The sequence below is a fragment of the Aquila chrysaetos genome, chromosome 14, assembly GCF_900496995.4.
Source record: "Aquila chrysaetos chrysaetos chromosome 14, bAquChr1.4, whole genome shotgun sequence".
Taxonomy (NCBI): Eukaryota; Metazoa; Chordata; class Aves; order Accipitriformes; family Accipitridae; genus Aquila; species Aquila chrysaetos.
Genome location: NC_044017.1, coordinates 25,187,973 through 25,215,604, shown reverse-complemented (window position 1 = coordinate 25,215,604; position 27,632 = coordinate 25,187,973). Strand labels below are relative to the sequence as shown.

At 36.1% G+C, this 27,632-nt stretch overlaps 1 protein-coding gene across 5 annotated transcripts in view; it reads right to left on the bottom strand.

The window, feature by feature from the left end:
• DIAPH3 (diaphanous related formin 3) overlaps positions 1 to 27,632 on the bottom strand; it is a 249,906-nt gene that overhangs the window by 133,186 nt on the left and 89,088 nt on the right. For all 5 annotated transcript variants that reach the window (XR_003926581.2, XM_030036634.2, XM_030036632.2 and 2 more), the window contains 4 exons: positions 13,730 to 13,762; positions 10,887 to 10,982; positions 9,842 to 9,936; positions 2,636 to 2,737 (listed from right to left, as the gene is read on the bottom strand). Coding sequence is in view for 4 of the 5 variants with exons in the window: in XM_030036634.2 (XP_029892494.1) it covers positions 2,636 to 2,737; positions 9,842 to 9,936; positions 10,887 to 10,982; positions 13,730 to 13,762 (326 nt within the window). In the remaining variant the exon portion in view is untranslated. The remainder of the gene's footprint in view (positions 1 to 2,635; positions 2,738 to 9,841; positions 9,937 to 10,886; positions 10,983 to 13,729; positions 13,763 to 27,632) is intronic.

Below are 27,632 nucleotides of genomic sequence, written 5' to 3'. Positions count from 1 at the left end.
CCTAGGGCACCACCACTCTCATATACTACTGAGATATGGGCCTATGAAGAAACATATTCTTAGGAAATGTACGTATTACAATATATTACTTAAATTTTGAACATGTGGGACTCCAGCCTAAACCTAGCACATCTGACTTCTAATTTCATCAGCTGTTTTAATGGCATTTAAGATGAAGACTTATTTCTAGAACAAGGAAGAAATTTGGATAATCTAACATAGCCGTTTCACCCTACAGGATTTGAAGAAATTTCTGGAGCAAAGATGAAAGTGAGAGGAAGGATCTAACTCTTATATCAGATAAGAAGCCTCCCATACCATAGATCTGGCTATAAATTCCAAGAATGCCCAATTAGCATCTACTGTTTATCAGCTGCAGTATTAGTACATGTTCAAGAAAGTGAAATAACATGCAAGTGAGAAAACAAAAACATTCAAAGCCTAGTACCATGGAAAATCTAAAGAGAATTTGAAAAATCAGAAGGTACACTTTAAGTCAATGTAAATTATTTTTTAAAAATTATTAAAGTGATTCTTCAAGGGTTTAGTGGTTTTGCCTTTTTTTTTTTTAAGAGACATTAATATATTGATGCATCTTAAATTTACGTTGATTACCACAACTCAGTAAATAAATGTAGGAGCTCTCATTTATAAATCTAAGTACTTAAACCAAAAGTTCCACCTGAAGAACTGATTCAAACATAATGTTCATTATCACAGCCTCCTCCCAGTTCCTACCACCAAAAGGTTAAGATCTGTTGGTCATGGTAGATTTAACTGCTACCCTGTTTCTCTCTTTCTAAAGCTATGTAATATAAACTAGGTTGAAAACAAACCTAAAACTTACCATTGTGAAACCTACCTTTGTGAAACTACTGCTATTTTCTGAATTGAATAAGAAATTTTATAACAAAACAAGTGAAAAGGTAATAATTTCTCTGACTTCAGAGCTTTTGTGTTCTTTGCAAGCAACAGAGGTGCTGAAAGCATTAGTTTCACATCTCATAAAACAAAAAAATATGTTTTGACTGGATTTTTTTTGTTGAGGGAGAATACTTCTTTTAAAGTATTTGAGAGACCTCTTCAATGACCTTTTGAGATAAGTGGTGATAATTTAATCAAATAAAGTAAGGTTAAAATAATGATGAACTACAAATAGATCCCTTAAATGTCTGATAACACCTCAACAAGAAATAAAAAGCAGAAGATTTCATTAGCTTTTGTAACTAAGAAATTTGGACCAAGAGAAATTGATAATCTGGCTTTAGTCAGAAAACTATATATGAAAATCTTGGAAAATAAATAAAAGTGTTAAAAACAGTGGTGGTCTTTCTCTTCTTTTTCTTGCTCCCAGAGTGTAGTTAGAAGACTCCCAAGAACACAGAAACCAGCATTACATTAGATGTACAATGACTGTTACTCTTGTTAAAGATGGATCGAAAATGAACAGCTGCAACAGTTTTCAGCAAAAGCACCACTTCAGAACTAGTTTTGTTTTACAAGCACCTTACTCAGAGAAGACTGCCTATGTCACATGTGTAACTGGCACCAATTCAATGCAGTAGTGTTTCCTGACCAGACCAATGTTCTTCAGCTGATTCGGAATAGCAATCACTGCTCTTATATCCCATACCTGTACTCCAGCTGTTCCAATATTTAAGTACAGGTATTTGATATCCACACAGATAACTACCAACAGTAAGTGCCTACTGTTACAAAAACATGATACTCCTTTTCCTGAAGCCCATAGATACAACTGAAAGACTTATTCCCTCCCATGGAAATCCTCCCAGATGATGCTAACAATGACCATCTTAGCTTGAAACACTAGGAGTGGACAAGAAAAATGAAAGACTTGCACAGATATATGCACCCAGGAAAAGAAATAGCCTTATTCTGTGTTTGTCTGCGTGAAATAATTAACAATCATGAATTATGAGCTATATAGAAATTATATCCAAACTATATTTCCACAGAAAGGATCAACTGCCAGCACTGAACTAGCAGTATTTTCTTTTCTCTCTTCCAGTCTTCCTTTGTTAATTCAGCCTGGGAGATGATATAAACATATCTTCCTGCTGGAAACGGAAAAAGTGACTACAAGTACTCTTGACAGAACATACTATAAAACACAGGAGGAAGGAGGCAGAATAGGTTAAACATGATGATAACTACAGTATTTTCTTCTCATTTACATGGAGAATAGAAAGAAAAACATCAGTGTAGAAAACTTCACTGAAAAAGTTAAGAGTTATTAATGCAAACAAAAGTAAAGCCAAACTATTTTAGCTATAGGAATTAAAAAATAGCTCTGTATCTCCCAGTGAAACTTTGCCACAGAAAATACCACTGATTTTTGGTTTGGGTGGTTTTTTTTTTGTAAACTAAATGACTTTTTTAGAGAAAGAGGATCCCAAATCTTTCCAACAGTAATATTCCAAGAATCAGGCCTTCCACATGTGTGGATATGTCCACCAAAAGTCCGAACAAAAGGCAGCACTTGTACTCTTCTCCCAGTCTGGAACCTCTTCACATTTAGGAAGGAGCAGCTGGTATTGTTTCTATAATATTATATTAAAACTGTATTTCAGGAAAGAACAAAAAAAAAAAAAAGTTATAACAAAACAGAACTCACCACAACTCCAAACTGCTCCGGCTCAGACAAATTATTATACTCGCTCTTGAACTTGGACAATGCATTCAATTGTTCTTGTTCAGGAAGATGTTTTATTAAATTCTATCAAGAAAAATAAAATAGGGTTAAAAATCTCAGATTCTGTGTTGCTTGTATTATTGTAGACAAATGATATTACATATGCATCATTCCCGTATACTCCAAAGACAACACTCCTGCCTGAAGACAGTAATATGTAAATAAGCAACACACAAATTAACGTAACTGAGGGTGTAAAGAGCAAGTGATACAATACTGCTAGCTATCATCTTTTGCCAATTCTACAAACATTTTTGTAGTCTTTTTTTAAACACCATTTTTAAAGAAAGAATATGCTTGATAGGCACTATGCAAACAGAACACTAAGGAGCAAATAGAACATGAATTTCAAATGTAACATACCCAACTAAAAGATCACAAGAATTATTAATGCTGGACAAAAAGTATTTTGAAAATGGATAATTTATTTTCTAGTATTTCAAAACAAAAACGTAAACCCATTACATGCTACTTAGCCCAAAAACTTGCCAGAAGTAGGAATTCAGAGGTGCGACTCAGCTTTGGCTGAATTCAGGAGTCCATATGGGGAGCTTGGACACTGACACAAGTGAGTATCTTGTGAACACAGGTAAGGGAATCTAAACATGTCACCTTCATCTGATCATCTGAAGAATCCTCAGACTCCCTGGAGCTTCCTGACACCTACATTTGTGTATAGACACTTACATTTAGGCACCTGAATCACACTCTAATTACCATCAGCTAGGTTGGCTAAAAATGGCTATCCTGAGGTTCTGGAAGTAGAGACCTTCTCAAACATTTAATTATGGTATAAAATTTGAGTCAGTAGCTCAGTTCTGTCCCTTCCCAAGACAACTACTATAACTACTAGGCTACAGTCAGGGTCCCCCTAGCCTGCTGTCTTTCTCAGGTTATGACTCTTGTGTTCCTGGTTACACATTGGCTAAGCTTCCATCACAGTAAGAAAACCAGAGAGAAATTGTGTTCTTTCTTAAAACACTGCCCGGCCTACTGGTAACATCAGTCTTCTGAACTCAAATAAAGATTCAATCCTTCTAACACTGAATTGCGTCTAGCAAACACAGCTATCCCACTACCTACTACCATATTTCAAGAACGGGTCAGAAAGACTAACTCTAGCATTTTCACATTACTCAACAGAAAAGGCAGACATTCCGATTAAGTCAAAATCTATTTTATTACCCGGCAAGTAAATAGCTTTGGTGATATACAATCAACGGAAAAGAATTTACTTAAGGTAGTGAACAGGATTGCCATCTGAAAGTCTTTAAAAAAACCACTAATTTTTTCCACAAAAGATCCTATTTCTTCTTCTATAGGAAATTCAGCCAGTTAGGATATACAAATTATCTCTCTGGGGCCAGAGAGATAGAAAGTCATAGCTATGCTTTGCTTAACACAGTTCCCTAATGTAAGAAGAAAGAATTCAACTCTTTAACTATCCCAAAAATATCCCTAAACCGCTAGTCAACTAGTGGCTCTATGCTATCTTCAGAACCTGTATTAGCTACTTCAAAGTTAGCTCCAGGTGTTTATTCAAGTTCCAATAGCACCCTTGGATCGCAGTATAGACATTCCTCTTGTTAAAGAGTGAAAATACTAGATTTGTAACTAAAGAACAGATGTACCCAACGTGTTGAAGTTTTTTAAAAGCAGCTTGAATATTTTCTTTAATACTACTTCTTTTTATTTTTTATAACTCGATCTCTTCACTTTTGTAACATTTGTTATTTTATGGTAGTTTAGCATTTATCAAACCTTTTTTCTAATGGATAAAAAGACCTAGACAGTCCTTTATCACTGTTTCAGTTCAGTGTAAAAATAGTTACTATTTTAAGAACTGAAACCCTACTTTGATTCTAAGGAGTACGATAAGTAATTTGTTTTACAATATTATGTCATATCCGAAGTAAGGATCACGTAGTTTATCAAGAAAGTTAAGTCAGCAAATAAGAAAATCTAGACTTAAGAACAAAGGTCTAAATAAACCAAAGGAAGAGTAAATGACAGTTAAAGAGTAGACTGCTTCAACACTGTTCATGCTCAAATAAGGATTTTGGTAGGGAAAAAGAGAACTATTAAAAACACATGAATGATGATGCTTAAAATAACAATGTAAACTTAAATTTTATGGAGCTTGATTTGGACATGGTCAGACTGACTTTCAGCATGAAGAATTTATGGCAGTAGTCATATATATGCTTACCATTATTACATTTGGAAAATATTTTTGTAAAAAAAGACTACATTTATTAATTATTGATGACGATGTACAGCACTAAAACAGTAAAATTGAGCAAAAATGAAAGGGTAGAGTGTAAAAATGTACATTTTAAATTAGAAATTCATAACACACTTATTTCTTGTCTTGATATACAACATCCATATAACCACCTCTAAATATACTACAATTCCTTAACCTTCACTGAGATTAAAATGTTATTGCTTGATGCTAAAATAATTTTCACATGTAGAAAAACTGACCACAAAACTTTCAAAAAAGAGAAACAGTCAAGCGTTCTATGAATGTTTTCAATATTGAGCATCAGAAAAAAAAACAAAAAACAACCACCAAACTGAAGGAGCAGCTGATATCAAAGCAGCTTTATGGTGTTCAGATAAAGCTTTTGAACTGCTAGAGATGAAACACATTTTGAATATCAAACAGAGAGTAAGCAGGAGAAAATTTTGACTAAGTCACAAGAAACATTCCAATAATTAGTCAATTATTATTTCCGATTACAATATGACTTTTAGAGTTTTTATGTCTTTCAGGACTAGATTTAATTTGTAACTGGAGAAAATGACAGGCAGAGGGGAGAGAGAGAGGGAAAGGATACATTTTACTTCTTAAGCATAACAAGAGTAGGATTAAGGACAAATTTCCAACTTCAGAAACTGTGACATTAGGATATACTGAACAATATTTAAAGCTAGAAAAAAAAAATTGATGAAGGCAAGAAATTTCCAGAAAGTAGAAGTACCATTATATCTAAGGTATCTTATAAAAATAAATAAAAATAGCCATATGCTTGCAAACCTATGTATGCTTTTGCCCTTCTCAGAATCATGAAATACACAGGACTACATTTTCATAGCATGGGCATAACCCATACTTGGGAAGGTTTTTAAAGGTAGAAATATAGAGACATGCAGCTGGATAGTTAAATTTGTTTAGTAACCTAAGCATATGTGAAGCTGGATACCAAATTTTTAAAGCAATGAGGCACATTATTCTACCACTTCCAAAGGAAGATGGGCGTCTTAAGTGCTTTTTCGAGTGTAAACTCAGATGGTCCCCTTTTCAAAGTTATTACAGGGTTGTTTTACCCAGAAACAAGAAACTTGGATGAAACCATTTGATAAAAATAATTACATCCAAACTTGCAAAGTAAATTTGGAGCCTAAGTTCTACTGAATTTTCCATTTGATGTAGGCCTGCAAGTTTAATCACTTTGCAAAAAAATGCAATCTATACTCTTGAATCATTTATATGCTTAAAAAAACCCCAATATGTGGGACTTGCCATCCTCTTAACAGTATGTCTTGTTATATATATGACTGTGTTCATGTAGGATCCTGTGAGCATTATCACTTGTATTCTACTACACTGACTCAATTCCAGCAGCTGCTAACATCACTGTCCTTTTGTAGGACATCATTCCTCTCACCTCATGTTTTGCTCTTCCACCTTCTCTTATCCTTTTCTTAAATCAAATTGTTCCCTCCCCTCCAAAAGCAAACACAAAAAGAATCAAACGCTGTCAAAAATACTTTAGACTCAATTTTGATGCCAAGAACTATATAGAGAGGTTACTGGATACACTGACTTTCAATATACTTTACTGTTAATACCGATTAAAAGACCCACAAGATTATCAGCATAGTGTCAAAAAAAAACCCCTATCTCCTATTATTGTTAACCATGCCTATTGCACAGAGAATAAAGTCAGGCTAGATTCTGTTAGATGTTTTAAATATACAGAAAAGTAGACATTCTTTATCCCAAGGTATATACCATTGAAATGGAAATAATAGTCCACAAAAGAAATTAAAAAGAAGGAAAAAAAAAAGTAAACAATTCTCAATGAAAGTAAAGTTTTTCTTCTTAGCTTATTACAACCGATGGAATATTTACCACATGTTCACATAAGTGTATGCCATTAGTTAACTACCCATTAATGGTTTGATGATCTTTTTCCCTAGAGCCTAGATGAAAAAAAAAATATTTTGCCTTCTTTAAATAATATGTATAGAAATTAAGATGCCAGTTTTTCATAATTTTGATATATAATATTTATTTAGTATATACAGGTTGCTTCATGAAATTATTGAGGACCTAATTTTGCTAAGAACATAAGTTTTCACCGTTGAAAAACAGTGCTATGGTCAAATAGCATGAAAGAGTCTCAGAGCAAGCATGGACTATCTGAGACAGAGTTCAAGCTGAACATAACAGCGTAGCATATTCCTTCTCTCAGCTTTTCATTCTATTTTAGAGACTTTCTACTATTATTGCAAATAAAATAAAATAAAGATACACATCATGCTTCCTTTGAGCATGAAGAAAACCTTGAAAAAAGAAAAGTGATGTAAGTGCAAACTAGAATAAACAAACAGCTTAGAGGTATAAACTGCTCTGATCATCCTAATAACCTTAAAGTAATACTTTCAGTGTCAATATTAACTTCAACATTGAACAAAATGAAGAGAATTATACAATGATTATATATACAGTCACTGGAAATGATGGCTCATGTTTGTTCCTTCATATATTTCTTAAGAGAAACTTCTCATTCTTCAATGAAGAAAGGAAAGTGAAGTCCAAATAACTCAAGAGTTTAAAGATCTTTGAAATCCAAGTGACAAGACTTGAGGGCCAAACTGCACGCAGGAAGAAATGGAGCATGCTAAACATTGTACAGCCTCTTCAGTAGGACCTTCTTTTGACATTCCAATATGGTGGAAATGTGTTTTGCGAGCAAAGCACACAAATACAAATTTGCCTTGTTTTGATCTTTGAATACAAAATGCTACATGTTGCAGTACAAGTCACACATTTGAATCTCAAAAAGCCTTAATGTTACAACTCATTTTATGACTCTCTCTTTTACCTGTATTCTGCAAAAAGTGTATGTTTCTCTCCTGGTTTCAGCTGGGATAGAGTTAATTGTCTTCCTACTAGCTGGTACAGTGCTATGGTTTGGGTTCAGTATGAGAAGAATGTTGATAACACACTGATGTTTTCAGTGGTTGCTAAGTAGTGTTTAGTCTAAAGTCAAGGATTTTTCAGCTTCTTATGTCCAGCCAGCAAGAAGGCTGGAGGGGCACAAGAAGTTGGCACAGGACACAGCCAGGGCAGCTGACCCAAACTGGCCACAGGGGTATTCCATACCATGTGATGTCATGCCCAGTATATAAACTGGGGGGAGTGGGAGCGGGGGATCGCCGCTCAGGGACTAGCTGAGTGTCAATCGGCAGGTGGTGAGCAATTGCACTGCGCACCATTTGTACATTCCAATCCTTTTGTTATTGCTGTTGTCATTTTATTATTGTTATTATTATCATTATTAGTTTCTTCTTTTCTGTTCTATTAAACCGTTCTTATCTCAACCCACAAGTTTTCATTCTTTTCCCGATTTTCTCCCCCACCCCACTCGGGGGGAGTGAGTGAGCAGCTGCGTGGTGCTTAGTTGCTAGCTGGGGTTAAACCATGACAGTTTCTAAAACATATAACTTTCTTGGATGTTTCAGTAGGGACTGGTACCCATGCCTCTAACACACTTTCAGGTATGCTGTAGAAATCAGCTATCTAAATCCTCTGTAATTGAAACCTATGCCATATTACTAGTAGATTGATAGTAATTATGATTTGACATTTATGAGCCATAATAGCCATAATTCAAAAAGTTCATCACAGTATGTAGGAGTCCTGTCCAAAAGACAGACAATCTTGGTCTAAAGACATATCTTTGCAAATCTAATGGATTCCCATCAAGATGACCGGGGAACATGGCACACGACAGTCAAGGAGAGGTTGAGAGAAGTGGGTTTGTTGAACTGTAAGAAAACAAGCCTCAAAGGAATTTAATGTTGTCTTCAGGTACCCAACTGGAGGGTACAGAGAAGATGCAATTAGGTTACTCTCCAACTCAAGGGTACAGAGAAGATACAATTAGGTTCCTCGTGGAGGTGTGCAGCAGAAGGCCAAGGTCACAAGTTGCAACAATGAAAATTCCAGTTTGATAAACGAGAAAAGGTCTTTCACCACAAGGGTAGTTCAACACTGGAAAAGGTGTCCAAAAAGGCTATGGAGTCTCCAGCCTTGGACATATTAAAAATTGAATGGGAAAAGGCCCTGAGCAACCTGCTCTAGCTGACCTGGCTCTGAGCAGGGGCTTGGATCAAATGACCTCCAGACATCCCTTCCAAATTATTTTTTCCCATTATTCTATAATGAAATATTTGTATTTAAATTATTTTATGAAATTCTTGAAACTATCAACCCTCTAATTAACACTGTGCGTAGAAGAACAGGAGGAACTTCCAGTTTCTTTTGTCTCCACAGAGAACCATACTGATTTTGTGCTTTGAATAAAATAATACAGAAAGGGAAAACACTATCCAAATAAACTCTAGGGAAGAACAGTGGTCACTGTGGATGCCTAAAGCAAGATCCCAGATTCTATCAGCTCTAACAGGACAGGGGAAAACAAACAAACAAAAAAACCACCAAACAAAACACCCAAACCTTTTTCCATCTAGTTTTTGACCAAGACAACAGATTTGTGCAGATGAGTCAGAGGCAGAAACAAATTAAAGGAAAAATTAGTAACTAGGGAAGAAACAGAATATCATATGCTGTTTGAATATATACCAAAGAAAAATCTCTAGGTGTGGACAATATGAATGCAGAAAATAGAGAATAGGAATTCAGCTGCTTTCATTAAAAAAAAAATAAATAGCATTACAAATATAAAAACCCTATAGTTCACAGAAAAAAAAAAGATTCTTGCAGCGATTTATTAGCCAAAAGTTTATGTTAAGAGGCTTTTTAGCTACAGGTTTCTATTTAATGTGACACTTACCCTGAAATACTGGGATTCAAAGTGTCATTTTCCTTACCTGAATCATGGACTCTGACAGATGTGTTTCGTCTACTTCCAGTATCATCATTTTGATTTCCTCATAAGGCACTCGGAAAGAGCCAAGGAAAATTGCTAAAACAAAGATTCAACACATAATGAAGAAAGCAAGACAACAACAATCTTTTTTCTACTTACAAAACACCAATTAAACAGGCTATAGCATCTACAGGTTAACAAAGACTGTCCAGAATAATACAGATAAAAGATAACAATTTAAAATGCATTTTTAATTACTGTTCTCCTACAATCCCAGCCTTCTGCATCCATTTGTTGTGCACAACATCCAGAATCAAAGAAGACCTCCATAAGTAGCCAGTGACAAGTCTACTCTGTAGGATAATCATTACTGTTCTAGTACTTTGTTCTGGGGTGATGATTACACTTTTTTCTTCAACGGTCTTGTCAGAGCTTTCTCTTTAAAAAGCACCATGAGAAACCAAAACCATATAAACAGTTAAAAAAAAAAAATGGTCTCATAAGCACTGTTTATTCATTCACTGTAATCCAATCATTTCCTATTTTATCTCTGCCGGCATTTAGGAACCTATTCTTTATAGCACTCCTCTCCGCCCAAACTTTATCATCTTTATTTGCATACTACTGCATAATGCTGAGTATTGCCTTCTCTCTACAAAGTACATAAGAGATGGCCAGACAACCTGTAGACATTATTGTCTTTTTTGTCAGGAGGGGAGTGGCGGGCGTAAGGAGGCAGGCAGTATTCCTTGATGAATATGTTGAAAATATAGAAAGATAATTAGATATATAGCTGTGTGCTTGTACTTCAATATATACAGAAGAGAATAATCTCAGTCTTAAAGGATAACCTTTAACTGTTTTCTGGGTCTCTTTAAACGTGTTTCAGTTGTATCGACTCACATGCTTGGGCTTAACACCAATATGCACATATTCTCACATGCTTTAAACAAAAAGTGGTTACCAAGCAGTCAGACAAGAGAGAAAGACATTTTTATGGAACATTTACACAACATTACTTCGTCATAAAAACAGAACCCACTTACACAGATTCTGCGCAATCTTTGGGTCCAAAACTTTTAATTCTTTGATTCGTTTCTTAATGGTTTTCTTTTCTTCAAAATCCTCCTCCTCTTTTTTTACTGCCAAAGTAAACACAAATACACTCACTGTTAACTCTTAATGTTTAGAGAAAATGTTAATGAATTCAGAAAACATATTTGCTATCAAGGGTAGTCAATTCACAAAGAAAAGAACATATAGAACATACAGACAAAAAAATACAGAGGTTTTGCATTTATTGTGTGTATTCTCAAAATTTTTGCTCTTCAGTCAAATTTGTCAGCACGTTAGCCTTCTATAACAAGATTTTTTTTTTTAATATATAGAAACTGAATAAAGATGCTAATGTTAATTGTCTGAATGGCCTGAGGTCATGAAAGTCATATTTAAAATACCATGCAACATACTTAGTCAGCCTGGCCAGGTTAGCATTCTGAATTGGATTTTAACAAAAACAAATCTTAAAGAAGATGCGATAATGTGTCTCAACATTGAACAATAAAGAGCCAATCCAAAATTTAAGTATTTTTGTGCCCGCATTTGTCTAAATATACGCGCCAAAATTATCAAAGATCACCGGCTCATTAAAAAAATTAACATTACCTTAGAATATAAGTGAGTATATACCTATTTTCCTTATCTCCTCAAAAAAAGATGTATTTTTAAATATATGATGTAATCACCTTATTATAAAACACCACAAAGACAAAGTGATTGTATAAACATACATTAACATTGCTGGAAATTTTGGCTTATTCTTTCTTTTCAGAAAATAATTCATACAAATAGGATCTCCCAAATGCATTATGTAAGCTGAATTTATTTCTCATCATTCACACACTGTCATAAGAACTTCATTTAAAATAACAGCATAGGGTTGATAATGTATTAGTAGGAACCATTCCAATTATTATGCAAACAAACAAAAAGACCAAAACCACACAAATCTTTTCGTAAATCCAATCTGGTTGTCCTTTTTTATTTTCTTCCTTTTTTTTTTTTCTTCCTTTTTTTCCCCCCAGCACAAATCTTCACTGTCAAATGTTATTCACCCAATGTATTACTACTGTTTATGTAATTCTCTATACTATACTAGACTAATTCTCTATACTATTTCACAAATGAAACTAGTTTCCAAGCTTTTACAGCATGATTGCTCCAAATTAAGTTATACATGCTTCAAATATTTGAAAACATGTTGTAATAAAAGTATATGATACTGACTTCAGAAGCAGATGGATGTAGACCAGAAGACATAGGATTAAAATTTCTAGCTCATTGATGATTCTTGACAAAACTAGATCTAACATGAATTATCAAGAGGCTTTCCCTAAATTTAAATTATTTCTGTAAAATTTAAGAGAGATCTTTGAGAGCTATATCGTTCTTAAAAAAATGTTTTTCTAAGCAAAATAAATTTTGCCCAGGATTAGGACACAGACTAAATGACCTCTTGAGGTCCTTGAGCTTTGTTGTCTAGGATACTACCAAAGAGGTAAGAACTTAAAGACCTCACATAAGGATTGAAGGAACTAGATTCTAGTCCCTTCCGAGTTGGTGGAGGCACAAATTTGAATCATCTCCTAAATCACTTTTAATACTCTACACCTGCTAGGCAGCATGATGTTCCTCCTGAGGACATGCCACAGTGCAGAAAAGAACCTGGTATTCTGAAAAATGAAATTACTGAGCTAAGACATAAAGACCCATAATTCCTGGGAAGGAGGACTGGTATCCACGGTCCCGGCAAATGGGTTACAAAGCCACAATCATCCTCTTTTGTCTTTCTCCCCACCCTACCCACAACAATCAGTTGGCCTTGAATTTCTTTTAGCACAGATTTAACAGAAAGGTTAGTATTCTCCTGTCCCAGGAAAAAGGACACACTCTACTCACTATGCATGTGAAAGCAAAAGAAGTAGGTTTTAACCACCAATGTGAGAACTCAATACCCCGTATGCAAAAGGAACAGAATGACATTTGAGCCACTGGATAAAAAGGAGGTTACCACTAAAGCTTCACTTTTTTTCTAGTTATGCTTTATGAAGAGCCCTTACTGAACCCAGAAGGGCATGTCAGAAGCTACAGATCTCAGGATCATGGAACTGTTTTCTCCTGCAGTTACACACCTTAACAGACCTCTCAAATTTCTTATCGGTTACATACTGAAAACAGTCATTCTTAAAAGCATCATTTTGAGTTGCCTGTCTTATCAATGCTAGAATTACAGATTCTACTAGAAGACCCAGACATCTCTGTAGCACACGTTCCATGCCACCTTCATGCCTTACTCATCTGAATCATAATGAAAATACAGTACTGCTTTTTGGCTACCTTGGAACTTTGCAAATCATCATTTTATGGGAAACAAAATAATTTCCTTAGTAGTCGCAATAAAAAAGTGAAATTATCTGACTTTATTAATTTACTTAAACTTTTCCTGACAGCCTTGAACTGCATACTAATAGGGGCTCAAATAGGAAAAAATACAAATATGTTTGCCTTTTCCAGCACTAAAAAGCAACAGTTATGCATTGCAAGTCTTACAAGAGATAATACACAGATACACAAACATACAAAAAAAATATCAGCAGTTATTTTAATTCCCAACTTTCAAATCAAGAAACAAGGCTGCAAATGAATTGGCTTATTCCCTCTGGAATTTTCACCCAGGAGGGGGTTACACACAATGTTACAGCAATACTTAGGGCATCACAACCCTAAGGAAAAATGTATAAGCATAGAACATATTTACTTGCGGAACTCATGCAGGAATGGTATGCAGAGTTATACAATTATGCAACAAACTAAACTACTGCAGACTTACATGATACTTCTTCAGGAGAATTCAGGTCACATCCTTATGTAGTTGGCAGCAGTAAGAAGCAGAGGATATGTATTACTTGTCTTCCCTATTGGAAATGTTGCACTTTCCAGTGAAAACTCTGATACCTCCTACTGCCACTAGAAATTTTTACCTCATTTGCTTATTAAGTTATAAGGGAGAAAGACAAACAAACAAACAAGAAACAAAACTATTATCTATTTCCAACAAAAAAAAGGGGGGGAAAAAGCCCACTGGGGGGTTGGGGGGAGAAAAAAAATGTAATAGATTTGAACAGATAAAGTAAATATCTAGACTAACAGGAAATCAAAGAAAATGACCAATTAGCTTTTTATTTGGGGAAGGCACTGGAGCAGGGAGGAAAGTACACAGAAGATAGAAAATGGGAAATATCTGCTTACACTGGAAAAAGAAAGCAGCCCAGTGAGAGTGGGCAGCTGCTGCAGAAAGGAGGTGACTCCTTAGGGAAATAAATGTAAGATGTTGTGCTAACGAGAGAAGAATCAAACCAGGGGATCTCAAAATGCACAGACAGCTCTCATGGCTCCAGAAGTTGGACCATCATGTTAAACCATTAACTTTTTCAAAATCACATGTCTTATTTCAAGTATTATAGAACTAAAAAGGAATGCTACATATCAAGAACCACACATCCTTTCAAGTTCTGTCTATGTGCTACATCTATCACACTGAGGGGCATACACATGGCCCCAGCACCTGAACTGGATAATTTTTAGTCAGTAGTACCTCATCTAATGCTGCACCTGCTCTCTGCCCTCTCAGACTGGGAAACAAAGTGCTAGAGCACTTTGAAACACACAGTATTCATCTCCCACCCTTCACAGTTCCTCTTATCTCCGCAATCCCACATCCTTATTAACATGACTCCAAAATTAACAGATGTGGTTGCCAGTGTACAGACAAATACCTCAAAGAAGTTTCAGCTATTGGAAAGATTGCTTTTACTGTCTCCTTCAAACATGCATCCATATACACGTTCAACTGTAGTCAACTACCTCCATCTGTGGCAATGACCTGACAGAAATTAGAGTCCTGAAGGGAGTGGCAACAGGACTGTTTACAAATATAACATCACAGTTGGAAGCCTACAGAATAGCATTTCATAAAAATGTGGATTGAATCCTATGTAGCTACTCTGCAGATTTCTGAAACAATTACATACTTGGTAGGTGCCACTGAAATAATCTACATTCATGAATTGCTATCCACATTTCCATTTCTGCCACAGGTCTTGATATAATCTGCTACCCACAATCTTTGTGTAAGAAAAATCATGTCTGTGCATCTGTATGCTAAAGGAAAAAAAAAAATCTTCTAAAATACATCATCCTACTGAATAAAAACAAAATACCCTTGAAATACAGGCTTCAAAAGGAACATGCAGATCTGAACATTATTTTTAAAAGTCTGAATTCCTAGTTCAGATGAAACCTGAAACTACATTACACAGAAATCTACAGAACACTCAGCGGAGTTATTTTGTCACTAAGTAACAGAGTGTACAGAAAATTAGACAAGAACTCGCACCTTTCCTACCCTCTTAGCTAAGACAACAGTCATCTTGCAGTCTGTCTTCACTGACAAATGAAAGAACAAGCCTGGGGTCACAGGCTCAAAGGATGTACCTATACCGAGTCTCATTATGAAAGCAGATGCCAACCTCATCTGTTTAAAAGTCTAACTCTTAGAAGTAAATGATAGCTTGTGCCCCATATAGTAGGATATTCAACTGAAAGACCTGCATTCTTTATCTCCAAAAAGTTATCTGCAATCAAAGGAATGGATCTTTAATAGAAGATGAGGTTGTAGCTAAATAACAAATGCTGCAGGAGTTCTTAGTTATTCAATGCAAGAAAGTGGAATAACTCACTATAAATCACAGAACTACTAAGGTTGGAAGGGAACTCTGGAAGTCATCTGGTCCAACATCCCTACTCAAGCAGGGCCACCTAGAGCCAGGTGCCCAGGACCGTGAATATTTCTAAGGAGCGAGACTCCACAGCCTCCCTGGGCAACCTGTGTCAGTGCTCAGTCACCCTCACAGTGAAAAAGTGTTTCCTGATGTTCAGAGGGAACCTCCTGTGTTTCAGTTTGTGCCCATTGCCTCTGGTCCTGTCACTGGGCACCACTGAAAAGAGCCTGGCTCCATCCTCCTTGCGCCCTCCCGTCAGGTATTTATATCAATTGCTAAGATCCCCCTGAGCCTTCTCTTCTCCAGTCTGAACAGTCCCAGCTGTCTCAGCCTTTCCTCGTAGGAGAGATGCTCCAGACCCTTCATCATCTTCGTGACCCTTTGTTGGACTTCCCCCAGTATGTCCATGTCTCTCTTGTACTGAGGAGCCCAGAACTGGACGCAGTACTCCAGGTGTGGCCTCACCAGTGTTAAAATCAAAGGCCTGACACGGAATACATGCCTTTTGGCTAACTGCAGCCTTTTGAAGACTTGGATTGTTTTAACAGCTCCACAGCTACGGTCCCACAATATGACATGAGACAAAGCAAGGCAAAGTTTAGTCTCCAAAAAAAGGACACCAACAAGCCTATTTCCCAGGCTGTGACACTACAACACAGGTGCCATCAGCTCCATTTACAGATTCCATACTGAGTTGCAGGGTTCACCAGCACAGTTATTTGTGACAACCTGCTTCAAAATAGCAAAAAAAATTATGAACTAGATCCCAATCATTCTGCAATATCATTGAAGACACCTATTTGCTTTATTTTGTGAAAACAAGGATAAAATGAGGATACTGGGCACAGCCCACAGCAGTAGGAAGAATGCCTGAATGCTGAGAGGCCAGGAAGTTGGTAAATGTTCTTCTTTCCAAACAGAGCAACCTAAGGTTGTATCAATGCAAATGTTAGCCTCAGGGACTGTTCAGCACTCCTAATAATCTAATTCAGCCCTTTTATGGGGTAGAAACTATGTTTCAAATACTATGAAAAAGCTTTCATGCTCCATCTTATTTTACATCTACATATGTATAAAACTTGAAAAATCATATGAAGTTACTAACTATGGTAGGAATATAAATAATGTTTCACAGTTTTACCTGCCAGCTATGAAATTGAAAACATTTCCAGTACTTTACATCAAGCTGGATTGCAAACTCCTAGAAAGTATGGGTACTTGCTATTCTTCTTCACGTTCACTACAACAGTTATGTGGAAAATATAATACAAAGTTGCCGAGCTCCTGTTTATTCAGGCCTCTGTCCTTTTTGACAATTTCTATTCATCAGTAACTCGTATCTTTGGAACGGTAGTTGCTGTAACAGTGAAATGTCTTAAGTTTTACCACTTGTTTTCTGAGCAGTTTGTAAGAGATTGTCACTTCTTACCTCCCTCAAACATGTGTTCAGTCATGCACACGTGCACTGTTGTTCCTATATTGACAGTGCTGCTGTTGAATTGGCACAAGTCATGCATACCTCATGATAACTCAGTCATGCTTCACGATAACTCATTCAGAATAGAGGATTTTATCACAACTAATTTCTCAAGGGTACTTAAGAACTGGCATCATTGATAACAGCAAAGGTACAAATGTAATCAGGGATTTTATCTCTGACAGGCTATTGCAAGCTAATTCAGAAGAATATGCCTCTATAATCAGCTATTAAATACATCCAATGACTGACTTTATAGATACTTTCACACAAAGTTTCTCTATGAATCAGCTTATTTTTAAAATATTTTAATCTACCACAAAATATCTATCCTATTAAACTTGTATAATTATATAATCTGCATGAGAAACCAACTGAAGCATATATAATATGTATGAGAGTTGGAGAGTAATTATAAATAAGTGCAATATACTGATACTTTCTCTTATAGCTCTGTAAAAAATTAAAAAAAAAATTTGAACATCTTTTCAGATGGTTTTAGCACATAGCACCTTTTATATTACTTAATACAGTCTTTAATATTCTGTATGTACATCACATTACATGCACAAAAATAAGTACTTCAGCTTAGAATTTTTACAGTTCCCAGCACATGCACCTTGCCCATTGAAATACTGTACAATCATGGCATCAATAGGTGGGCCAAGGTAAAAAAAAAAACAACAGGTAATTAAGATGGACATATAAGGTCCTTGTTTGCAAGAAGACATAGCGGTAACAGGCATAGGCCAACTAATCACGTAACAGGAACTAGTACACTGGCAAGTGATTAACCACATGGACTTGTGTGTGTGCTTCCACCCTTCTCCTCCTTTATAACAATGAACAGAGGAGTTTACAGTGAAAGAGTACTGCTTTTGGGAAATTAGCCAAGTGGCTAAACTAAGTCACCAAGTTTTTTAAAGCAGAAATACCATCTTCATTTTATTTTGAAAACCTAAGTGTCATCATACTGATTAAATAGTTTCTAAATAATGTTAGTTCATTCATAAACCAAAAACATGAAGCTCTCATGTTTGTTAATGGCATCCGATAAAATTGTGAAGAAAAAATATCAACTCTGAGATCCTATTTCTTAAGAAGTAACTATCTAAAATACTCTCAGAAGTATGGCGTATATAAATCAGAAGAATCTTTTTCTTAGTTACAATCTGAACACGTGCTTGGCTCCACACTAGAACTCAAAGTTTTAACCAAAACTGATTCAAATCCTGGAAGAATTTAAAACTTCACTAATTTTCCTGGAAGGGGAAAGGAAAAAGGGGTGTTTGACATGAGCTTTCTGCTACAATGGAGTTTGCTTAACAGGAAAAAGCAAAACACACTGGTGTTCTCAGCAGTAAAGCTATTTAGAGTTTAGTTCCTGTAGACACATAATTCTGCAGTTTTCAGGCGTCCCCATTTTAAGATATATTCCTACCATCAAGACTTAGCTGTTCGGGCCTTACGAGGCTGATCTGTCACTTGACAGAAGCTATCAAAAGCAGAATAACAGGACCCGAGTGCAGTTGCACCCCAGGTGAGCACAGCTGATTCAAGAAGCACCGTAATGTTACTTATTACCCTGTGAAATGGAATGACAACTTTTCAACTCCAATTTTTTGGGTCCAATATCTGAAAGGAGATAGAGAACCACACAGAAGTATTGGTCAAGGAGCCAGCATGGGTCAGATTAAGCAGGACAAGGCAACAGAATGAGCTAGACCCAGTTAAAATAAGAACAACTATGCCCTGTTGGATCAAAAGTCAACCTCTTCCTGGGATCCGTAAGATGCATAGGAAAAAGTACAAGAACAAATCAAGCATACACATCTTTGCAAGTCTCCATATATTTGCGTTTCAGAGGTTGCCCAACTCCAGAGCAAAAGCTTTTCATTTAATAATCCTCAACAGATTGTTCTTCCATGCATTTGTGTTAATTGTTTTACAGCTAGTAAATTTTAAACATTGATGATGTCCTTCAGCACAGTTTCCTTACTTAATTATTCATTGTACAAAGAAAGACTTCCTTTTATTTGATAATCTTGATCAGTTTTGCTGTACCTCTACTATACCTTTTATTAGCGAGAGGAAACAAAACCACACAAAGTATAGGATGTGGGCACAGCTTGAACTTGTAGTGATACATTTATTATTATTTTGTTCTTCTTTCCTAACAGTTCCCAAAATCCTATTCGCGTTCAACCATTACTGAGACTGAGAAGATTTTGTCAGTGTATCAGTAGTTTATTAAATTGTTAACTAATTCTACCCTTTATTAATGATTATCTACAATATGTCCACCATGGGTATCAACTTTGCTAATTGTAGATCCTCAAAGCCCAGAAACCGTTTTAAAAACTGTCATCACATTTGTCACCTTGCTTCCTTTCCTCTGATGCTAGCATAGGCTCAAATAATAGTTTACACAGCACAGTTCATAGCTCAGCTGTTTCATCCTTCAGTTCCCTTAGAAGTCTGGGGTGAATACCAGCTGGTCTTAGCAATCTGTTACTGTCCACTTTATTGACCTATTCTAAAACTCCCTCTACTGACCATGCAAGTTGTGATTCATCCTCCAACACAGCGCTCCCCCCAAAGACCAGTTTGGAGGCAACTTCACTATTGGACAAACAGAAATAATTCTAAGCTTCAGCAGCTGGAAGTAGGAAAGAGGGGTGTTACTCAAACTTTTTTTTTCCTTGGAACACAGATAAGAAGTAGTAAATCATACTTTTTAATTGCATTTTTATAAAGTCTTTATCCATGCTCAAAATACACTAGTATGAAAATTTTAACAGCTTAGCTCTAACTCAGCAAAGCAGTAAGAATTAGAACAGCATTTGAAACATACTGAAGTCCCTGGAATTTAAAGACAAGCATATACTCTTAAGTAAAATCTGAGTAAAAAAACCCCAACACTCCAAGATGTAGCTTCTGCTGCTTATAGATTTTATGTACTATATATTAAATATCATTAATATGCTGCAGTATTTGTACTGCCTTAACTATGTTCTGTTGTTGTTTACAAGTAAGACTATGTTAAACATTTTTTTAATCTTCTAATGAATAATTTATTACTTTGCTTGATACCAAAACTTTCAACTTCACTAAATAGCTTCTAGAAGTTGGACAATGATTTGTTTCTAGACCAAAGTCCAAGGTAAAACCTAATTTTAGATCTTCTTACTGTGCAATTTTTCAAACTGTTAGTATTTATCATTTTTTATTTACAAGGAAAAGTAAAAATATTTTTCCCATTTATATCTTAACTCACAACACTGTCAAAATTGTTTCATCATAATCTTTACTTTCAATAATACATATGTTTCCAGCCCTTGAGTTTCAAAGACTGGAAGTCTGGACCGAACATAAAGCAATTCAAGTTTTTTTGCCTTTAGTTTCTCATACAGTAACCACCTTTGTTCAAGTTAGACTTTTAATTCCAAAAAACACACCTAACCAAGGTTGACTTGATGACTACAGCTCCCTTTACAGAGACCTTAGGACTTGCATGTAAGAAAATAACTTTCAGCGTCTTACAGACTGAAGTATAAGGTTATGCATTGTAGATTCTTAAAAACACAGAATCTGATAAAAAGTAGGGCAGGTTTTTCAAATACCCTTATTACTATCCATTTCTGTTAACACTCCAATAGAAAACAGGCTGTAACAAGTAATTTCATGAAAGGAAAGCAAGAGCACACTTATAGACTCATTGGACAAACTTACTTCCTAAGTTACTTGCAAATTCTTACTTTATCGCTGCCATCATTACTTTATCACTACCTGATCAATAAGATCCTTGAGGTCATTTTCTCCAAACAGGATTTTGAAAACAGAGAATTTCCATGGCACTTCCTATGGCCAGAAAACAATTCCCCATACAGAAAAAGATATACAGTGCAATATATTCAAAGCTCAAGTTCTTCCTCCTGAGTGCTGCAAACCCCTTCTCTATTCTGCTTAACTGTCTTGTTAGAGCAATTAACTCTTGCCATAGCCTCTTTTGCTTATTACCCTCAAAGTCAGTGTCAAGTTTTCCACTATAAAAATTTCAAGTAATACAAGAATTCAAGTGCCTAAAGTCTACAATTTTACAAGTTTTCATCTGTGGGCCACACATAACATAAGGGGTGGGGGGGAGGAGGGAGACAAAGAAAAACCCCAAACCTCAACTTTATAGAACACAGAGTATGGCAACTAAAGAGTTAGTTGAATTGTCCTACATTTCCTGTTTAAAGTTTGCCAACCCCCTCCTTAAATTTGCAATTCTTAAAAAAAAAAAAAAAAAGAAAAAAAATCAAAAACTATACTAGCCTGCAAAATCATCACTGCAAAAAATCTTAATTATTCACTAAATTTATTTAATTAGCAAGAAAAGTTGTAATTTTGCTTCACACATATACTGTGAAGTACAAAGGAAAGACAAGTCAGAATACTTTTCAAAATTGAAAAAAAAAAAAAAAAAAATAGACCGGCTTCAGATATAAATAATGAGAACACGCAATAACCATTGATTCCATTACTTTCAAATTACCTAATTGCCCTCAGAGGTTTAGCTAGAGCTTGTCTGATATATGTCTATTATTGCATATACTGCATGCTTACCAGTTAAACAGATTTGGATTAGATGTAAGGAAGATATTCTTTACTGTGAAGGTGGTGAGACACTGGAACAGGTCGCCCAGAGAGGTGGTGGATGCCCCATCCCTGGAAACATTCAGGGTCAGGTTGGACGGGGCTCTGAGTAACCTGACCGAGTTGAAGATGTCCCTGCTCACTGCAGAGGGGTTGAACTAGATGACCTTTAAAGGTCCCTTCCAACCCTGTTCTATGATTCTATTATTCCATAAAACACAGTATGTAGACACAGCAGAGCACTGCTGGTAATACATGGGAATCTACTCCTCCCCTCACACACTCAGCTTTTCTCTTGGCTGCATATTCCTACCATTTCTGAAAAAGCCAGCATGATAATTGGGCTGCTTAAAAAATTTCTTCAACTCACTAAAATGGCAGAAAAATTATCAAGCAAAAAACCAAGACAGTGGGTAGTTTTCTACCAAAGTAGCAAGTCTGATCAGCTTGTGGAGTAGTCTAACGAGCACCAGAGTGAGGCAGACCGTGTAACCAGGAGCAGGGCAGAAGACATCAGTCTGGCCTCTTCCCTTCAGCATCAGTGAACCGATACATCTGCTCAGTTGCTCCCAGAGCACCATCCTGTGATCCCAGTTGAGCAGAAGCTGGCACTGCATCTGAAAGAGGCTGCTCCACCCTTTTTCCTGTCACTTTATACTGACCAGAGTACTTTTATCTGTACAGTGAATGCCAGAAGCTAGTTTTCAGTTGTGTCAGTTCCTTGTCCCAGTTCACTGCACAGCCACATAAACACTCGTGTCAAACAAGCAAGAGAATTGGACCCCCTCATCTAGCAGCACCAGATTCACCTGCCACTGAAATAGGGCACAAAACAAATTCACAAAATTGGCTGCCACATTAAATTATAAACCGAAGTTACACATTTTCAATTAAACATTTGTTTTTACTTAAGGGTTGTTCCTCTCATTAAGGTGTTACAGTGTACTGTTCTGAGATAAACATTTTTCATAATTGATTAGATCTTTGTTATCATAAGATTTAAAGTTAACAAGTACCATCTATATGTACAGCTAAGTTAAAGACATACTTCTGACAGAAAAATTATTCCATTAAAATCTCATCTCCTTCCTTTAAACTATGGTTTTAATTTCACTTCATAAATTCATGCAGTGTTGTATAGTCTTACCAGCACTCAGCTCTCAAAATCAGTGTTTTACTACATACCTCTCCAGATGAACAATATCTCAAGGTACTCACAAAAAAGACAATTTATACTAGTTATTATGTAAAAGTCATTTCATTGCAGAACACGTGTCGCACTATACAGTATGCTTTTGTAAGTACTTTCGCTGAACATAGATTTTCAAAGGGTACTCTATGTGTTCTGATGTTATTTTTAATTGTTTTATTAACCTCTGATCTCAACTTAAAACAATTCAAGATCTTTCCAGCAGGGAAACAGTGGATCAGGCTTTCAATCTAATTCATCAAGTAACCGCACACACACACAAAAAAAAAAAAAAAAAAAAAAAAGGGACACGGCAGCAAAAGAGACGGGGCAGTGCAATGGCAGGAATGAATGATCTGACATAAGAGGGACAAAAAACTTACTAAGCTACCACTGTCACCTCATAGCACTGTCAGTGCCTCACACACCAAAACGGCAGGGGCAGTACTAACCTGACAAAGGACTGATCATTAATTTGTGGGAAGAAACAGCAGTACATGGGACTCCAAACTGAAAGGGCAGAGAGGAGAGAACAGCAAACTGGCATTACTAGGGAGGAGCTGCTGTATCTTGAATGAAACTGAATGAGGAAGCCACGGTCAGTAGCGGACTCCCAAGTTACACAGGCAGCAGGAGACCAAGGACATCGGAGATAATACACAGCACTTTCTCACACCAGTCCCTGAAGTACCTCAAAGCACCTTAAGCACCCTGAAGTATGCCTGGAGATCTGGATGGGTCACTTCTACCAACCTAAGAGATCAGACACCAGTACATAACCAGGCAGTGCAGTATCTCCAGATCTCCAAGATGATGGCATTATGCTGAATGGCAACCTGAAAGTAGGAGTGGACTTGCAGGTCAAATGCTTGGGTTTGAACCTTCAGGGCAAACCTGCTTACTCACTGTTACAGCCCCTGGAAGCTGGGAAACCTGGGAGGCAAACCAAGAAACAGCTGAATCACTGGGAATTTCCCATCCTGCAATCCACAGCCCAGCCTCTTCCTCACACACTGCTGCTGCACCTGCTGCTCAAACTTTTACCTTATGTGGTGTATGGGGACAGGGGAGAGAAGATGAAGGAAAGCAAGTCTACCTCTTACTTGTAAATTTTTGCAACAGTAATACTAACTATAGTGTCATCTAATAAATGTAAAATAGGAACTCTCATGGTCCAAAGACCAGGTCACTGCTATATGAAAGCACAACATATACATTTTTCATATTTTTGTTCGGTCTACCTTCAAAGCACTGAGCTCTTTTTCTTAAAGATGCATTCACAAGATAAGTGTGTCTGAACCTCTCTGATCTAGTTGATTGGAACCAATCTGTAGTTTATATTTATTCATGACTAGTTTATACCTATTTCTCTTGGTTTAAACAGTTCTCTTCCTTTCCTAATGCTCTTCTAAAAGAATAAGAAAACAGCGCTACAACATGAACTTTGCTTTTTCTTAATTAAAGATTTCAAATCCATTTAATCTCTTTACCTGATGATACCAGCAGCTTCTATGCATCTGTGATTTAATCTGTCTTGAGTCTGGGACAGCAGAAATGAAAGTCACATTACAAAGCGTGACTTGTAAACATATTAAAAACAATGCTTCCCTACTGGAAACACTTCCGTGAAATCCAGGATTTGTTCTGCTCATCTTCCCTTACCTTTTTTCTTCTTTTTTTTTTTAAACAACTGATACATACATACACATACATACATGTACATCAACCCAAGTAAAAATCACAGATTCTAGCACTAACCTGCAGTTTCTGTCCACCCTGTTAAATTTCGGGCATATGCACCTCTTAGTTTAAGCTCCGATACCCTGACGACAAGGAAATGCAAGTTCTATGCTATGCTCTTATACAATATCAAATGTGTTTGAATGGACTGGCGAAGCATTAGAAGCTGTCTGAAATAAACTTTCTCAGATGATTTATTACCAGGTTTTTTCGTTTCTTGTGACACAGGTACACTTGAACTCACACTTTCCGTTCTCAACCACCACCAGTACTCTGCCACTTCGTAAGTAGTCCATCAGCTACTATATGTCTCCATAGTAAAGTATTACCAGATGGACATTTTAATGACTGCTACAAAACTTTAACATAAAGGTTACTAGTTGCTCTTCCCACCTGGCTCTCTGTATTCCCGCCCCACCCCCCCCCCACTTGCTCCCAACATCAGACACAGACACTGTGGACTAAGTAGCATGCTGTTAAATACCAGTTAGGCAAATACTGTAGCATTTAGCAATGTGAACAAGGAATTGATCATATTGAAATGTCTTTGTTATGTGACAAAAGTTCTGTTTAAATACAGACAGGCAAAGTTACAGATTAAATTTTGTATAAAAAAGTCCTATGGTTCTTACTCTGTAGATCATGTATGTAGTATAAATATCTTGAGATAGCTTAAATGCACTTAACAAGTTCTTCCAGAATTGATGGACTTAACAGCAAACAGCAAAATTTGCCAATCATAATTAAGTATTTGGCTTTGTTCCCAAATTTAATTTAATTGTGTTCCTACTAAACATCCAGTTTCTTACCTGTGACATCCTAACCTCCTTCAACTTGAGAATGCCTCCAAACTTGGCCATCACAAAGTTCAGCCTTCTCTTAACATATGCAACAAATCATTGAGACTATTTAATAAATAATTATTCCCATAACTGATCCGTCAGAAACTCCACTAATACCCTCATAGTCCAATGCATCCTTTTTCAATATTCCACACCTCCTCTTGAACTTACCTGTTTTACAAGTCTGCACCTTATCCCACTTTTCATTAATATCGGCACAGTGGCAACCCTACTGCAGTCCAGAGGTTAAAGCTATCACACTTATTTTGCTTAGAAAATTATCATCTTCTCAAATTTTATCAACTGTCTGGCACTTTTCATACACTGAATCTGACACACACGGTTTTCCTTTTTTTTTTTAAATCTACCTCTATATCTTTGATTACAATTTTGTAGAAAAACTGTTCAGTATTACTGCATATCATTGATATTGGACTAAGGAATTTACAACACAAAGTCCCCTGTGATTTTTGAAATTAACTTATAGAAAAATTACTAAGACTTTTTTCCCCGAGAAAAAAATACATATAAAACCCCCTCAGTACTCCCTTGCTATAAATACTGAAAGATGCATTATTCCCTTGCAATCATCACTAAAAATTATATACTCTGTTCCTAATAAAAGCAATGAAATGGATTTATATAATTGAATAAAGAAAAAAAACAAAAACAAAACAAAGAAAATAATGCTCCACAGTATAAGTTAAATTCAAGATCCTTATGTGCACAAGCAACCCAAGTATTAGGCTGAAACTAAATATGGCTTCAGCCAACATTTCCCATTGCTAAATCAAGAGCTGTCAATCAGCACATTTGTTTGTGTGGTCTCATTAAAGTATATTGCCTCAATCTCAACAGTCATAGAAAAGAATGAGGAAAGCGTAACTGTATCTACTTAACCTTCATCAACCAGCATTCATGCACCCTCATTAATTTTTTTCACCTCACTTTCAAGCATGACATGGCTCATACCAGAACAATAACTTGCTGATAATTGTTCAAGACAACAGCTGGACAGGAAAAGTGCAGAGGTGAACTTTCTTATAGATTATAAGATGCCTCAGTGAATTACAATTAGTTTAAAAAGTCATCTGTCCTGTTCAGCAGCTTTGAAAAGAAGACATTTCATTAGCAACTAAAGATATCCTAACATATTTTAGGCTTTAATGACCCAATTGCATTGCATTTTCTAAGATAGGGATTTCTCCAGATCACATGACAAATATTGAAATGTGTGAGCTCACAGCTCAGTAGTAGATGTAACATTTAGGAAATTATCATGTGATAGAAACTGAAGCTTAGGTTGCCATTCATTATTGTCTAATTTAAATGCTAATAAAATAACAAGAATAATTTATACAACTCCCAAATTACAAACCATCTTTACAAAACTCTCTGATAGTGACTTTATTGTACTCCTTTCAAAGAAAATCAGTGTCAATCTTAGGAATATAACAAAATAATTCAGATCAAGTACACAATGCTAAAACAAACCACAAAGGAAAACAACTGTATATATAGTTGTATAGTTGCATTCCATAACAAGCTAAAGGAAGACAGAGCTCTTGGTTTTCTTAATATTGTTCTTTCTCTGGGGTAAAAAAAGCAAGCTATCCCCCAGTCTTCCAGTCTCGCACAGAATTCCAAATATAATTTGCCATAATTGAAAAAAGGAAATATCAGTGGAAAATCCAATATATATCTGCCTTCTTGTGACAAAATACTATGTCCACCTAGTCCAGATTACGGTTATTTTAATGTACTGATAGTATATAAAAAAACACAAAACAAACAACTAACTACAACAAAACCCAACCAACCAAAAAAAAAAAAAAAACCGCAAAAAAACCCCAAACCTAACAAGATTATTTATAAAAAATATGTTAACAAATCTCTCAGATGTCTATCTCTGTTAACAAACTGTTGTGCGCTGATAATGTTCCTTGTCTCTTCTACAAGAATCACTTCAGTGCTGCATTATCTCTTGCCTTTCCTGCCCCAAAACATGACCTTTTGAAAGTCAGAGGATAACTTTCACTACATTTATCTACAGTTTTTGAGGA